This window comes from Lygodium microphyllum, chromosome 5, assembly GCF_053477565.2.
Source record: "Lygodium microphyllum isolate KBCC chromosome 5, Lygodium_microphyllum_v1.1.10, whole genome shotgun sequence".
Taxonomy (NCBI): domain Eukaryota; kingdom Viridiplantae; phylum Streptophyta; class Polypodiopsida; order Schizaeales; family Lygodiaceae; genus Lygodium; species Lygodium microphyllum.
The window spans coordinates 95,127,773-95,144,958 of record NC_141139.1 but is presented as its reverse complement, the minus strand read 5'-3'; the positions used below and the strand labels follow the sequence as shown (position 1 = coordinate 95,144,958).

Below are 17,186 nucleotides of genomic sequence, written 5' to 3'. Positions count from 1 at the left end.
CCGTATGCATATATGTAAAACACCACTGTAAATGGACCTTTCCATTGCTTTCCTCTACTGGACCTATGGTCACACAACAATGTACAACAGTGAGTCACTAGTTGTCTAGGCATTGGCACGGGCTCCCTCTCTCCAGCAAGACGTACTTTGAAAGTATCCAAGTGATGAATGAATGAAGAGGAGAAAGCCCAACAAGAAATAGGCAACAATATGCATAGATTTGGATCAATTCGACCAGCAATAAAATAATCATAATTGTTGGTTGGCCATTAAATGAAGGCATAAAATCACGAAAAATAAGCACCAAAAAATTGGATTAAATATGCTCTTTCACGTAGCCCCACTAAATTGCATCTAGGCCCACTCATGAACTAACTAATCTACTAATAGAGGGAACCACCAAAGGAGATTGTGGGAGATGGGGTAAAACTTGTGGGATGGGAGGTGCTTAAATGGGAATGGGACCATATATGTGGCAATGAAACATTGCCACTAAAGGTCATTTACACTAGAAGAAGAATAGACCGATAGAGCCTTCTCTTGCCAACTTGTCACAAAAATGGCTCTTGATGAAGAGTCCTAAACAAATACAACTTGTTGGATTAAGACAACTAGGGTACCAAGTCTAGTAAGGCCATCGGCAGAGAGGACTCGTGAGATGAAAGCCAAAGTCTCGAACATATAGGTCTTCTGATACGAAGCTCAAAGATCACCAGTCAATGAATAAAGGCAAGTTGCCAACAGCACAACTAAGCTCCAATATAATGTATTATGTCACCCATAGCAACGGTACCCTCTTGTTAGCGAAGATCCTAGAGCCAATCCCCTCGCATATAGGTCTTCTGATACGGAGCTCAAATATCAACAATCAATGAATAAAGGCAAGTTACCAACGGCACAACTAAGCTCCAATATAATGTATTATGTCACCCACAGCAATGGTACCCTCTTGTTAGCGGAGATCCTAAAGCCAATCTCCTCACAGAGTCGTATGACTTGAAGCATTGACGTCAAGAAGAGCCAAGGCCTCTCTAATAATGAGAGAGCAAAAGAAGGTTTCTTCGATTGATGATGTGGAGGAACACACTCTATGGTAATAGCAAATGTAAATGTAGAAGTGGAGAGAGCCTACATCACTCCTTCCTACACTCCTAGATGTAGGTGAGGGTATTTCTTCCAACACTTCTCCTTGAGGTGCAAGGTCCTCCCACAATGTGGACACTTGCAATACCCTTTGCACTTCCCCTCTAAATTTGTATCAAAGTCTAAAGATGACTCCAACTTTTATGATTCCTTCTTCCCTTTCTTCTTGCTTGGCTTGTCATTTACCCAAAGATGATACCGCAAAAGTATAGCTCTTTGCACTGGCTCTATAAGAATCTATCTCCTTGTGATGCAATCTTTCTCTAGCATCATCAAGACTAGCTCCTCCCAAGTGATAGTATTCCTAGTACAAGAAATGAGAAGATTGGTGTAGCAAGCATCATACTTTGGTGAAGAAAGATGAGATAGAAGCGTCACGACAAGGTCTTTTAAAGCCATGACCTTTCCTAAGGATGCGAGCTCATCTTGAATCTCCTCTATCTTTGTTGGGTATGGAGTTCATACCGTGACTAGCAAGCTATGGCAGATGAAACTCCATGAACGTGTGTGTGTGTGTGTATGTGTGTGTGTGTGTGTACGCGTGCGCGCACGTGCGCGTGAGAAAGAGAGAGAGAAGAGAGAAAGAGAACTCTTGTACATATACAAACTGAAAGATAGATTGATAATAGTAAATGTAATAGAAGTTCAACCAATGGGACTTGAATATATAGGCTAAGGTGTATACCTAACCTTTTGACCCTTATTTAATGCTAAGTGGTATAAAAGGTGTTTACACCTAAACACACACTTTTACACAATAATGTAGGTTGACACACAGGATTAACTAATACTAACCCCCCTTCAAGTCATGGGTGATTGAACCCGTGGCACAAAACATAGAAAAAAGAAAATGTGAAGGTCTTACCTTGAAGAAGCAGTATCTAATCACTATGTACAATGACTTTGGAGAGGAGATACATAATTGAGAGATGTAAAGTGAGCATAGTCATTACAAGTCTACCCACAAGTTGAAGGACCCAAAGTATAACATGGTTTAGAGGTATGTGTGCATGACTCAAAGGTTGATCAAAAGCTAGCATGGCTTAGAGGCACATGACCAAAGGCCAAATACGCGAGTATAGCCTTCATGCTCAACTCAAAGGTCATGCATAAAATGGTTACAAGCTCCCTTCTCTTCCCCTTCCCCTTGAAACATAACTCCTCTATGAATTGAAAAAAAAAAAAGGAAATAGAAAGAAATACAACTCATTTTGGGTTAATGTATGTGTGAGTATGGCTAGTGTCTAATTCCAACCACATTTATATTTTTAAACTTTTTATTTTTGGTTTTTCTTAATGTTAGTTTTAATTTTAAAAAATCTGATGAGATTGAAATCCCCCTCCGGTTTGATGTCAAGGAAATCATGACCAATATCGATCACTTGCAACATCATCACCAAGCATTGAATGCATGTCTGGTCATTGGGATAAATAAAAAAAATATAGCCAACAACTGACCAAAACATGACTAAATGCCAATAAAGAAACCCAAGCTAACACAAATCGTGTATATGTTAGAGCGAAGCAGTGCAGAAGATTATGACCAAGACAAAGAGTGAACACAGAGAGAGAAGAGAGAAAATAATAGTGAAACGCAGAAAATCTGCAGTGAAGAATGTTGTATAAGGATGTACACACGTACACGGGTGCAAAGAGTATTTCTACAAGTCTCCACCTTGAAGATCTCACACTCCGTGAACCCCAAGGGCAGTCTCCACAATCAGCAACCTGTAAACATGAGAACTGAACTGAACTAGAGAGTGGAGACTCAGGCCAATAAATAGGCCAAAAAAAATACATGAAATAATGCAAGTCGGCAACCGACTGGACAGAAACTGTCCGACCTGCACAGTCCAACCTGCTGCAGACTGTCTGACCTGACATGTGTTACCTGCCCTGCCTGCCGCATACTGATGTCAGCTGCCTGCCACATGGACTGCCTGGTATACCTGCTGAAAACTGCTCAGATCTGAACCTGCCTGTCCAAGGAATGCCAATCTCTAACACCCCTTCTTAGTGTTAGCAGTCATGTTTGTCATGCCTTGTCATCTCCTGCCTGTGAGCCTCAGTCTGAGTTAGATGAGGACTTTAGGAGCTCTGACTTGTCTATCACTTGTTTTGACGGAGGAGGTAGCACATTCTAGAGCACTCAGTTTATTGCATGTCAGTGCATTTTCTCCTCCAGTCGGGATTTTATGTGCATTTCCCGGGGCAGTTTCTGCATTCTTTAGCCTGCCTCACCTGCCGGACATTGTCCACCCTTACCGGGATTTTTCTGAGCATTCCTGGCATTTTTACCAGCATTAAATGCTGGTCGGATCAGCATTAAATGCTGGTCGGACATATTTATGGCCTCAAATTTCAGGTCGGCCAGTTTTTGGGTTTTTTGGCTATTTATAGCCATTTCCCACTTGGCAGTCAGTTGTATTATCATCTTCCCTCCTCCTTTGGCAGGTGCACACTCCGACTCCGTCATCTTCCTCCGTCTTCGGTGCTGCCGTCATCATCAGCCTGATCTGGTGCCCTCACTGACGCTTTGGGCTGCGTGCAGGGACTGATCAGTCCATTTCAATGTATTCAGCATTCATTTCAGTCAGTGCAGATTTTCTTCCTTCATTCCCTGCTTTCTCTCTCTCCTCCTCTGTGTTCGTGTTCTTCTTCCGTTGCGCACTCTCACATGGTATCAGAGCCTGACTGAGAGCACGGAGGACCTAACCTTGTGGAGAGATACCTCACTCCTCTTCTGCTGCTGTCGCCTCATCTCCAACTGCCCAGGCGGCCCCTCCAGGTGGCCATTCTTCTTGCGTTTGCTGCAGACGACTACTCCCGAGGCTGCCACGTCATCAAACAACTCCTCCTGCTTGCGTTTTCCATCAGGCAGCCCCTCTTTCAGCTGGGCGACACATTATCAAGCTGCATTTTGCAGATCTGGTGGTCGTTTCCACTCCTGCTGGCGACCCACTCCCAGGCTGCGTTTTGGTGCTGGCGGCTTCTTTTCTGGTGATCTTCATCAGATATCCTTGCGTTTTGCAGCTCCAGGTGTTTGTAGGCTATCACAGCCTGTGTTTTGGTGGTTGGTGACCAGACTGCTGGTCCTACTTCAGCTTCGGCACAGTTTTCTTTGGTGTTTGGTGTTTTGCAGATTGGAAGATGTCTTCTCATCAGTTTACAGGCTTTGATGACTCAGATGACGAGCTTTTGTCTCAACACTCATCTGAACGGAGGCGTGATTTCTATCACGAGGACCGTCGTCCGGAGTCTATTCCTCTTTCCCGTCCCCCTTCTATTCATGTATCTCGGCAATCCCCTTCCAGTGGGCCGACGATGCAGCCTTTGGTACCCCCTGTACAGGTACCCGTACTTCCTCAGCTGCCCAAAGAGGACCGGTTGGATGGCTCCAACTTTTCTCTATGGTCCTGCAAGGTGGAGTGTATCTTGGACTCCTTCGATCTTTGGGAGCTTGTTTCTGTTCCTATTCCTCGGCCTAAGGTGGATCCCGCAAATGGGACATCTATGGATCGTGTAGCCTTATGGGATCGGCTTAATTCTAGAACCAGATATTTTCTCTTTCTGAGTTTACAGGATTCTGTCCTTGTTCATGTTCACAGGTTGAAGACTGCAGCAGATGTGTGGAGAAAGCTCGCGTCTCTCTATCAACAGAAGACATTTGCCCACCGGATATCTCTTGAAAAGAAGTTGCGGATGCTCGCTATTGATGATAGTCCTTCCATGAAGGACCACATCAACAGATTACAGGATATGAGGGATGAGCTTGCATCCCTCGGTCGGACGATATCTTCTGAAGACATGGCTATGATTCTTTTGACTCAGCTGCCATCGCCTCGGTTTGATGCCTTCTACACCAGCCTTCTTACATCGAGGACCCATGAGAAGCTTCTATGGGAGGAGCTATCCCCGCTTGTCTTGGAGCATGACGAGCGACTCAGAGAGGTCAGTGCTAGTGGATCCGACTCCACTAGAGCCTTTGTTGCAGGTTCGGGAGGACAGAAGAAGAAGAAGAAGTCAAAGGCTAAGAAGAAGGACAGTTCTTCAGGCTCTGACTCAGATTCAGAGCGACCGAAGTGCCCACACTGTGGGAAAGGGACACGTCCCGAGGAGAAATGCTGGAAGAAGTACCCTCACCTTCGTCCGGGAGCAAAGGGTGGATCTACATCGGAGCCTTCTTCTACCTCTACACCAGCTGTTACCCATGAGTCAGTGTTCCTTCATATCCATGCTTTGGAGGAGGATCCTTCTTCCGTGGCTGCGGACAGTGGTGCTTCGAGTCATATGACTCCCCGAGGTGATTTGTTACAGGATCTCCGTCCATCCGAGGGTTCAGTCACTGTTGGTGACATTTTATCGGTGCCTATTAGTGGTGTTGGCACATTGCCTTTGTTTACCAACCGACCTTCGAGCTCCTTTTCACAGGCCCTGCATGTTCCGGATTTGGGCCTTCCCCTCCTCTCAGTTTATGGTCTTACGAGGCTTGGCACACGAGTGATCTTCACCGAGCATGCCGTTGTTATTGAGGATTCTTTTACAGGAGCTGTCTTATCTACAGGTTGGCAGGAGAGCGGGCTTTACAAGCTCCATTCCCCTTCTTTGATGCAGGGTCCTCCGAGGCAGTCTATTGCTACACCCGTTCCCGCTTGTGCACCTTCTATTCCACAGGTTTCTTCCCATCCCCCACCTTCTCCTCCGGTGGTTCCCTCGTACCCCCCATCCCTTTCAGCGGGGGACGATCTCGGTGATGCGGCTGTGGATTCCCTGGCCCCTAGTGTTTTAGAGGGGGATTCCCAGGATCGTGAGGAGCTCCTTCAACAGCAGTCTACATCGACGGACTTCATTGACCTTGACATTCCTCTTGCCACCCCAGGATCCGTTTCTCCCTTGGTCTTCTGCCACATCCAGGATCTGAGAGAGGGTGTTAGCAGTCATGTTTGTCATGCCTTGTCATCTCCTGCCTGTGAGCCTCAATCTGAGTCAGATAAGGACTTTAGGAGCTCTGACTTGTCTATCACTTGTTTTGACGGAGGAGGTAGCTCATTCTAGAACACTCAGTTTATTGCATGTCAGTGCATTTTCTCCTCCAGTCGGGATTTTATGTGCATTTCCCGGGGCAGTTTCTGCATTCTTCAGCCTGCCTCACCTGCCGGACATTGTCTACCCTTACCGGGATTTTTCTGAGCATTCCTGGCATTTTTACCAGCATTAAATGCTGGTCGGATCAACATTAAATGCTGGTCGGACATATTTATGGCCTCAAATTTCAGGTCGGCCAGTTTTTGGGTTTTTTGGCTATTTATAGCCATTTCCCACTTGGCAGTCAGTTGTATTATCATCTTCCCTCCTCCTTTGGCAGGTGCACACTCCGACTCCGTCATCTTCCTCCGTCTTCGGTGCTGCCGTCATCATCAGCCTGATCTGGTGCCCTCACTGACGCTTTGGGCTGCGTGCAGGGACTGATCAGTCCATTTCAGTGTATTCAGCATTCATTTCAGCCAGTGCAGATTTTCTTCCTTCATTCCCTGCTTTCTCTCTCTCCTCCTCTGTGTTCGTGTTCTTCTTCCGTTGCGCACTCTCACACTTAGATCCTGGACACAGTAAAACACTAAGGGATCTGGGGTGCTATTGAAGTAAAGCCTAAGGAAGCACTTTCATAAACAAGTCTACAAGGTTGTCCTTTGTCTTACAATAGACCAGGGTAATAGTCTCATCTAGAATCTTCTCCTGAATGAAATGGTACTGGATCTCGATATGCTTCGTCCGAGTATGAAACACAGGGTTCTTGGCAAGGGCAATGCATCTCTCATTGTTGCACTGAAGAACAATATGACCTCTCTGCGGGCAGCCAAGCTCCTCCAAGAGCCTGTGAAGCCACACTGTTTCACATGTAGTAGAAGACGCCGCCACCACCTCAATCGAAGATAGGGCAGCTGTGGGTTGCTTCTTGTTGCTCCATGAAACAGCACCAACACCCAAGGTAAAGCAATAACCTATTGTGAATCTCTGATGATCCACATCGCCAACCAAATCAGAATCACTCCATCCTGTAAGTACCAAATTTGTAGCACCTGTACCTGCTAGATAATAGATCCCAAGATCAAGGGTCCCTTGTAGGCACCGCAAAATACTTTGAGCAACTTGCCAATGTAAATCCCAAGATAGAGGATTTTGCGGTTCCTACAGGGGACCCCTGATCTTGGGATTTACATTGGCAGCCTGCCAATGCACCATCTTGGGTTCACTCATAAACCCGGCCAGCACACCTACAGCATAACATAAGTCAACACGATTATTGAGAAGCCAAATCAAGGAGCCAACCAATTGCCTATAACGGATAGCATCTACCAAAGGATAATCGGAATGAGTTGTAGCCTTCCAATTCGGGTCCATAGGAGTCATAAGAGACTTGCATCCTCCATCTCACACGTAGTCAAGAGTTCCTATACATATTGTTGTTGGAAAATAAAGATCCCCCTCAGGGTCTGATAGATCTCATGACCTAGAAAGAAATGAAGAAGCCCCATATCCGTCATCTCAAACTTCTCGTGAAGTGTTGTCTTCATCTGCTCAACCATTTGAGTATGGTCACCTGTCACAATCAAGTCATCCAACATAAAGGACAAACAACACACAACCTCCATCTGAGGTGTGAACATAAAGCTGGGGGTCGACCTTGGAACATTGATACCCCAGAAGAAAGAGTCAATCTTCTCATTCCAAGCATAGGGAGCCTGCTTAAGGCCATAGAGGGCCTTCCTCAACTAGTACACCTTACCATCAAAAGAACCGAAGCCTAGAGGCTGCTCAACATAGATCTCCTCCTTCAACTCCCCATTCAAGAAGGTAGACATCACAAGGCAAGATCTGCACGAATAGTAGCCATCTAAGCTGCAGGTGCAAAAGTATCATGGAAATCAATGCCTAGGCACTGTGCAAAACCTTTAGCAACAAGGCAAGCCTTATGCTTGTCCAACGTGCCATCGCTACAGTACTTGGTCTTGAAGACCCATTTGACTCCAATGATCTTCTTACGAGGAGACTTGGGCACAAGGTACCAAGTGCCATTCCTCTTTATCAACTCCAGCTCTTGCTCCATCGCTCTCCGCCACCAATGATCATGTTGTAAAGCCTCCGTAATGGAGATGGGCTGAAACCAGCATTCCTTCCGTGGATGGGTGGTAAATCCCTGATTACAACTTAATTACAGCAGAAAACAATTAATGCAAATCTGAAAATACAAATTTACCTACTGATCTTGGACAAAGCACACCCGCTTGGCCCCAAAATCTGCACCCTTTTCGGTATTTCTTTAGCTTTATTGAAGAAGAAGTTGATTTCCAATGGGATTCTCCCGATCCCCTTTGCAATCCAAACTCCCCTTGCTGTCCAAAGTGACCAGCAAGTCTTCAATCTATTTTGCCCCTTGACTCGAGCACTTGATTGGCCTTTACCCTCTTCATAGACGATGGAAATGCCCTAAATTCAATGGTTGGCTAGTCCTCCACCTAAATTTAGCTAAAATTCACCTTCAATCTTGTTGAATCCATCTCTTGGAGCTTCCAATTTTTGGCACGCTTCCCAAGGCTGCTGCTAAACCCTAATTTCTGCTGTAAATTAAGGTTTACAACAAAGAGATTTGCAATTTCTCAACCTCCAAGGATCCAAATCCTGAGATCTTCGGAGCAAGGCTATGAAATGGCTGGGAGATGAGAGCTGTAGAAAGAGAAAATTCAAAGTTTTGTTATGAAGAATAACTGAAAATCAATCAAATGCAGCTCTTGACCTGCCACAACAGCTTGTAGATGCAAAGAACTAAAGAAAATCAGTCATTTACTATTGCTGCCCTGTCTCAACAGCCTGTAGATGCTATCACCTACTGTAGATTGGTCTTCTCTTATCCCTAGCTGCCTCAGAAGGTCCTCCAATGACCACAAATCAGGCCAGTAGTATCTCCTCCCTCTCTCTTGTGAGTTGAATACCCTAAAAATGCCTCTCTCCGGCCTCTAAAGACGTTTTTCAGTCTTCCTTTACAAGTGGCAGCCTTCTCAAATGGTTTTTTGGGCATTATCTATAATTAAATATTAATTTTTAATATTTAAATACTGAAATTTTATCTAATAATTGTTTCGGTGCTCTAAAAAATAATCTAACTGGCCAATAATTAAATTAGCTAGACAACTTCCATTCCCGAGTGTCTCTGCGCCATCTTTGACCTTCAAATTGGTGTTAAGTACCATTAAACACCACTTCTCTAGTGTCACCAACTAACACTTATGGCCAAATGAATGACCTAGACCAACAACTGACACCAGATACCACCAAGTACCTATGCGGCCTAACTTATAGCAACTTTTGCATTTGACATCCCATGATTTTTTCGGGCCTCGGGCTCGTAAATTTACTTTAATCCCAATTGCACCTCACATGTGAAGCATTTACTTAATCACGTGATTAAAAATTAATCCAAATGTTAAGTGAGGTTTCAAAAATACATGTCCTCGTGACATGGGCTCCTAATCTTGCATGGCAGGAGTCATCCAACAGTAATTAGTATATACAAGCTTAGTGTGGTATGCTTGGTTCCTTCGAGAATGCCGAGGCCCATCCTACAAGGGCTACCACTCCTTAGGGACCTCCTCAATCCCCGCATCATGAAGTGTCACAAGCCCAATGAGGAGGTGGTTGAATCTGCTGAAGTTTCTAGAAGGTCCAGTGATGGCTGGGATGCAATTGGTGAGTCCGGTGGCTGAGTCCGGTGGCTGAGAACTACACTCCTCATCCAAAGAAGAGTCTCAAGAGGCACAGGCTCTAGAGAAACAGTCGCTCGCACCTAACTATCACTAGGATCTCTAAGAACAGGGTGTTCCTCACCCCCTTCTAAGACTAAAACTTTCACAAACGGAACATCTCAGCTCGTGTAGACATCCTGCTTCATGGGATCATACAATCGGTGACCTTGAGACTACGATCTATAGCCCACAAACACCTACATTTTGGAAACCACTTTTTTATCACATTGTGTTTTCAAGATGTAAATATAGGCATCACACCCAAAAACCCTAAAATAAGAAACATCTGGCTTAGACCCAAAGTATGCCTCATATGGACTCATACCAACAACAGTAGAAGTAGAGGATCGATTAAGAATGTGAACTGCAGTAGCCACAGCCTCAATCCATAGACACTGAGATGTCTGACGATACTCCATCATGATATAGGCCATCTCGATCACACCGCAATTCTTCTGCTCCAATATACCGTTCTCCTAGGGAGTGTTCGTATTAGCAAACTCCTCGTGGATACCACAATCTACACAAAAACGAGCAAGCTCAGCAGAAACAAATTCTCCGCCCTTATCCGATCGTAAGGTCTTCGGTTTCCAGCCCGATCGGTTCTCCTCAAAAAGCAACCAATCCATAAAATTGAAGAGAGCCTCCGACTTCAGCTTTAAGAAATAAGCCCCTGTCATCTTGCTGTAATCATCCACAATTAGCATGAAATACAAGCTCCCTTTAAGGGACTCCATCCTCATTAGTCCACAAAGATTGGTAGAAACAAGCTCCAAGGGTACTAAAGATCACCTCAGCCGAAAATAGCATCACGAGTTTACTTCCCATGGATGCAGGTACACAAGGTTGTTGGCTCACCACAATATCCGGTAAACCTCAAGCAAGATGTCCCTTGGATGCCTTCCGAAGGTAATCATAGTTGAGTGGCCAAACTGAGCATGCCAAAGCTCGAACTAAGTTTGAGAGGTAATAAGAAGAGAAGTCAAGGCAGAAGAAGACCACAACTTATAGACTCCTCATAACCTAAAGAAAAAACTTGTCTCGATCCTCGATCAAGAATCCGAGAAGAACCCACATCAAATTTGACCAAAAGGCTGAGCGCACAAATCTTGTGCACCGAAAGTAGATGATACCCCAAAGCCGACACATAAAGGACCTTGGATGTATGGGCACCACCACATCCATCTGGAATAATATGCATGTTGCCCCGTCCCTGTATAGGAATAGACGAACTATCACCATTGAGAGTTTGGCCATGCAAAGGCCACAAATGAGCAACACCTGCTAAAGGAGGAGTCGTGTGCCGAGAGGCATCACTGTCAACAATCCACTCCTGAGTATATGGGGCCATCAACACAACATCAAAAGCCATCAGGGTCGAATCCTCAATCACCTCCAAGTGGAGGAAAGCAGCTAATGAGAAAGCAACCACCACTCCGGAATCCTTTGAAGATTTCTCCTTCTTCTCCTTGTAGGGGCAATCCTTCTTCCAATGACCTGTCTTGCCACGAAGGTGACAAGTGGACTCCTTTTCCTTGTCTTTCTTTGATTTATCCTCCTCTTCCTTCTTTTGGTCCTTCCCCTTCTCCTAAGAGGACTAACCAACCAGGGCCTCAGATTTAGAAGTATTGGTCCCTTTCAACTGCTTCTCTTGGTCTAAGACCATAGAAACCAACTCCTCCCACCTAAGAGTCCTAGACTACCCTGAAGCAATCAAGGTGGAATAAAAGCCATTGAAACAAGGCGGTAACTATGAAAGAAGAGTTATCACCATGCCTTCAAAAGTAATCACCTTCCCTGCATTATATACCTGAATCTGAAGCTACCTCAGCTTGTTAATATGCTCCCGCATAGAAGATGACTTGTTGACACTCATGGTTCTCATTTACACTTCCAAAGAAACTCATTTCATGACACTCATACAATTATATATCTAATCAAGCTCCAACCATGTCTCCCGGGCCACCGTCAAATGCTCGATATGAGAGATAAAAGCTAAAGTACATGAGAGAAATAAAAACGAGTGAATGCAAGCATTGAGTTTGTCCCAATGTGCCTAAGCCTTTGCCAAGTCCAACTTGCCACTGGAAGAGAGTCAGGACTCGTCTCGCGAGGACGACCAATGCATAGCCTCCATAACAAGCTCCGCCAAATCATAGGACTCCAAAATGGCAAGCATCATAACCCACCATGCAGTAATTTTTGCCATCGAGCTTTTGATATGATGGAAGAGCCGGCAACACGGGCACCTTCCAGTCCATGATCATCCGAAACTCTGTCTTGGCCTCAAAAGACATCTTCACCTACAATGCCTGCACAAAACACACAAAGTAGTCCCCTCTTAACTATGTGAAAGCAGCCTGCTAGGGCTTTTTGCCACTCATCCCGCTCCTTCTTCACCCGTTCGAGGAGATAAAAAGGTAAAATCTATACTTGAAGGCCCAAAACGCAGCCTTCTTTCTTCTCTAACAGAAAAAATCAACAGCAACTTCAGCAAATCTGCTCCTTCCTCGCATGCCCACACTCACCTCAACCTTGTTCTGATGCATAGTCCTCCTACTCGCCCTTAAATGCTGAAAACGCAGCCTTATGTCGCACTGAAATCTCCTTTTCATGTAGTTCCCACCCTCGGTCAGTCCTTCAATGCTTTGATACCATGTCAGAGTGAAGCTGTGCGAAAGAATATGACCAAGACAAAGAGTGAACACAGAGAGAGAGAGAGAGAGAGAGAGAGTGAAACGCAGAAAATCTGCAGTGAAGAATGCTATATAAGGATGCAGATATGTACACGGGTGCAGAGAGTATTTCTGTATATGTCTCCACCTCTAAGATCTCACACTCCGAGAACCCCAAGGGCAGTCTCCACAGTCAGCAGACTGGAAACCTGAGAACTGAATTGAACCAGAGTGTGGAGACGGGGGCCAATAAATAGGCCACAAAAAATACATGAAATAATGCAGGTCAACTGCATTTATTAGCCCCAAAAAATACATGGAATAATGCAGGTTAGCTGCATTAAAAAGCCAACTGGACAGAATCTGTCCAACCTGCACAGTCCGACCTGACATGTGTCACCTACCCTGCCTGCGGCCTGCTGACGCTAACTGCTTGCCACACATGGACTGCTTGGTACACCAGCTGAAAACTGCTCAGATCTGAACCTGCCTGTCCAGGGAATGCCAATCTCTAACAGTATAGCCCTTGTAGTCAACAAATAGCACTCTTAGATAGCCTAGGCACCCTCCTGCCTCAACCAGCTAAAGCATAGCAGCTGACATTGCCAAATTCTGCAGCAGCTCGTTTTCTTTCTTTAACTCTAACATCAAATGGTTCCGATATACCTAAGATAATATAAATACTACCTTGCATACACTCAATGTCCTCACACAAGAAGGCAATGGAAACCATACATAGGCAAATAAGCAAATAACAAGATCCACCAAGTCTAAAGACTGACTTTGTACCTTTTATCAGTTCTGCTTTGTATGCCTTTTTGAATCTTTCAACTAAAGAGTCATAGAAAGGCTTCGCAAGCTGAGGTGCCATTGCAACATGGAAATCAGGTTTGTTGCCTTTCATGATTCCATACAGTGTGAACTGACTAACTGCAAAAATGCCACAGTGCATATGTTTAATGCATGACAAGGTGATACAGATCGTTGGCATAATATGAACTAGAATACAGCAGAACAAGAATAACTGCAAACCCAACTTAACTAAAATGTAGTTACTAACAGAGTCAACATCCTACAGCAACTCAGCAGTAGCTACATGTTTTAGCAAGTATGTGCATGCTTAGAAGCAGAAATGTTCAACTCCTCAAGAAAAAGCACCATACCTAATAGCACCAATGTTCAACTACTCAAGGAAAAAGCACCATACCTAACAGCACTTCATAGTTGTTTTGCATCACCTGCAAGGTAATCCAAGTAAATGGGTGACAACCTACAAGAACAAAAAATGGAACGAGGTAAAGGCAGGACCAATTCAAAATAAATGCACAGCAACTTGTTTACAAATATTGGAAGAGAATAGCTCACACTTAAGTCCCACCCTTTCCCAGTTTGCTCGTTTGGAAAGAGCCGCATGTTCAGCACCTTTCTGCAGCTGTGAGACATGCAGAGATATCTTCATCCACTGGTTGAATAGACAATACAGATGCAATACTTCACAGACAGGTCATTAGCCTGTAAATTGGCAAACAAGGGGGCAGACCAAGTTCATGCAGCAAAATCTAATTACAGAAGAACTTGTGGCTATGATGCATGCATGTACTGCAGAGCGCACATACATGAACCCTTTTTTTCTTTTTTCTTTTTCCTTTTTTTTAAGACTATTATTTTCGATTATATCAACACAGACCATAACCATTAAGAATGTCAGAATCAGATAAAAACACAGAACATGATCCTCATCGTGTTATGAGGCCCATAGCTGCCATTAAGTGTGGATGCTGCAGATATTTTTTGAAGAAAGTACAAGTCAACATGCACATGTGAGTAATGGCCAGTTCGTGTTTCTTTGGCTCATGAAGCAATTGTAGATGATCTATCCTGAAAGAAACTCTGATTTCTTCCTACATAAACTGTCTACTATGAATCCCTTGTACTGTTATTTTCCTTTGAAGAGATGAACTTGTTTAATGCAATCTTGGCTTGTAAAATCTTGTTGTCTCACACACATTCTCTCTCAATCCAAACAAAAGTGCGTACTATGATACAGTAACAAATATGAAACCTTCTTTCACCAGAAAAATGAAATCATTTGTCGTGAAGCATACAATCTGCAGGCTTGATTGATCCAACAAACCAAAATCGCACGACAAGAAAAAGCTTCACAGGACAATTGAGAAAGTACATGTAGTCTGCATCGCTCTCTGTGTCTGCATCCAGTAAACCGACGAGCACCAACAGACCTGGCCCGATTTGTGAGACGGTCTCGCCATCGACCTGCACGCACACACAGAGAAAGTGCAACGACTGGTTATTAAAAACCTCATCACAATTACAATGCCGCCATTGTTACGCACCACTACTTTGGCAGACAGCACTCTCTGTACGACCGCCCTCATCCTCCTCCTGGACTTTCTCTCAGGATTCAGGATGAGAGTGATCTCTCAGTAAAAGTTCACTCAGTTTTGCACTGCAATCTCTTCAAAACTGAAATGTTTTAGCTAAAAAGAGAGTGATACTAACTCAGTTTTGCATTTTAATCTCTTTACAGATCACAATGCTCTTCTGTATTTTAGTCTCTTTACAAAAATCACAAATGCTTTACCTAAAAATGAGTGAGAATAACCTTTACAAACCATAAAATGTTTTAACTACGAAGAGTCATACTTTCCTCTCATTAAAGCTTAACTTAGTTTTGCATAGCAATCCCCTTACAAATCATAAATGTCTTTAACTAAGAACAATGATATCGATCTTTCAGCGAAGCTTAGCTCAATTTCACATTGCAAACTCTTTGGAGATCATAAATGTCTTTAAGTAAAAAGAGTGATATTGATCTCTTAGTAAAGCTTACATTAGTTTTTGCACATTAGTCGTTTGACAAATTGCAAACTCTTTTAACTAAGAAGTGTGATACTGATCTCTTAGTAAAATCTATTGCAATTTTGCATTGCGATCTCTTCGCAAATCATTTTGTTTTAATTCCTACATATAAACAACACAAGGTGCATCGTTGTGAGTTCAAACTTCAAACCATAGATGCAACTCATTGATCTAAACAAATGCAATGGTACATGGTTCTAATATCATATCATGCAATTATCATTATATAAAATCTAGTGACATGTAGTTCTGTTTTGTTTTTCTGATTTGTCAAAGCTTTAGCATGCTCAACAGCAGACTTGACAAAACACCTTTTGTTTCAAGCACTTCTCCCGTTTTGGTAATGGCTACCTCTCACATAGCCGATATATCTCTCACGCTCACCAATCTATTTGTCCATCTCTCAACCTCCATGAAAGTAAGAATGAACGAATTGACAAGGGTGTAGTGAGCTCATTGTCTTACATTCTCCTCAATACCATGACGTGAAAGTTCAAAGGTGACTTCACAATCCATGTGGTGGCCCTCAATCCACATCCCCTACTCCATCTCTCTCAATCCAATTCGCAAGTGCTTGATTGGGAAGGAAACATGGAAAAGAAGAGAAGCAACCCAATCCCTCCTTCAATCTTCTTCTCACCCAAGAAGAAGGGAAAGAAGAGAAAAGCACGAAGCAAGAGAGAAGCTTCACTTCCCAAGCCCTTAATCTCTCCCTTGCTCTCACACACTCTCTCCCTCACTCTCAAGATGAAGCACGAGTAGATGGAGTAGAAGCAAGAAGGAGAAGATAGCTCTCAAAATTGCATACTACAAGAATGAGGTTATCCATTCACTTTCCAACTTTTATACATGGGCTTTGATTTGGGTGTCCAATATAGTTGGGCACACATCTTTTCTATTTAGTTTTAATACACCCTTGTCAAGCCACAAGTCTTTCTTTTCCCTAGAAAATATTATAGCTTGCACAGGTGTTGTGCTCGGTTCTCATAATATTATTTTAAATAGACAGTCATAATATTATACAAAAAAAATTGCATACACACATCCAAAAGGATTAACTTCTAAAATACTTGCAACACCTTACACCTTTGGTAGATTTTCACTTTTATTACCTTTTCCATTTGTCAATTAATTGCTATTGGTTGCCCATTCCATTTGATGGTTTAAACATTATCCCCTTCTTGGCTGAGTGCTAGTCCCATGGAACTCTTCATCGAAGGTAGCATGCTTCAACTTGCATCACAAACAAGAAGTGTTGGGATAGTGGTGTACATATTGTGAGGAGAGCAATGGTGGTTGTCATTGGAGCTCAATGTGGTTGTTGGAGTTGTAGATGTCAAGCAGAAGTAGTGATTGGGATTAGATGGGGCCTTTTGAGATTAGAGTTTGTTGTTGTTAGATTGGTTGGATTTGAGTGAAATGGTCAGCTAGTCACTACAAAAGATGTTAGCACAGGGTAGAAGCTATACATTACTAGATTTGTGTTATTTGTAAGGGAAAACCTTTAGTGCTCTCTCGCTAGGGGAGTGCTAGTTCGTTTCATATGCACAATACATATTGATGGATTGGGAGAACTCCAAGCAAGCCTAGAGTGTTGTCCCACACTTGAGGACCCAACCCATGTATAAGTTGTGGTGCAATTACAATGTGAGTGCATATGCTTACATAGGCTATCACATAGTTAGAAGCT

At 43.6% G+C, this 17,186-nt stretch overlaps 1 protein-coding gene across 2 annotated transcripts in view; it reads right to left on the bottom strand.

The window, feature by feature from the left end:
* LOC148036157 (D-Tyr-tRNA(Tyr) deacylase family protein) overlaps nucleotides 1–15,127 on the bottom strand; it is a 45,152-nt gene extending 30,025 nt beyond the window's left edge. For both annotated transcript variants that reach the window (XM_087678166.1, XM_087678167.1), the window contains exons 1-5: nucleotides 14,971–15,127; nucleotides 14,799–14,890; nucleotides 13,982–14,048; nucleotides 13,824–13,854; nucleotides 13,406–13,546 (exon numbers count right to left, since the gene is read on the bottom strand). In XM_087678166.1, coding sequence (XP_087534292.1) covers nucleotides 13,406–13,546; nucleotides 13,824–13,854; nucleotides 13,982–14,048; nucleotides 14,799–14,890; nucleotides 14,971–15,012 — 373 coding nt within the window. In that variant the 5' untranslated portion in view covers nucleotides 15,013–15,127. The remainder of the gene's footprint in view (nucleotides 1–13,405; nucleotides 13,547–13,823; nucleotides 13,855–13,981; nucleotides 14,049–14,798; nucleotides 14,891–14,970) is intronic.
* Nucleotides 15,128–17,186: the final 2,059 nt, after the last annotated feature.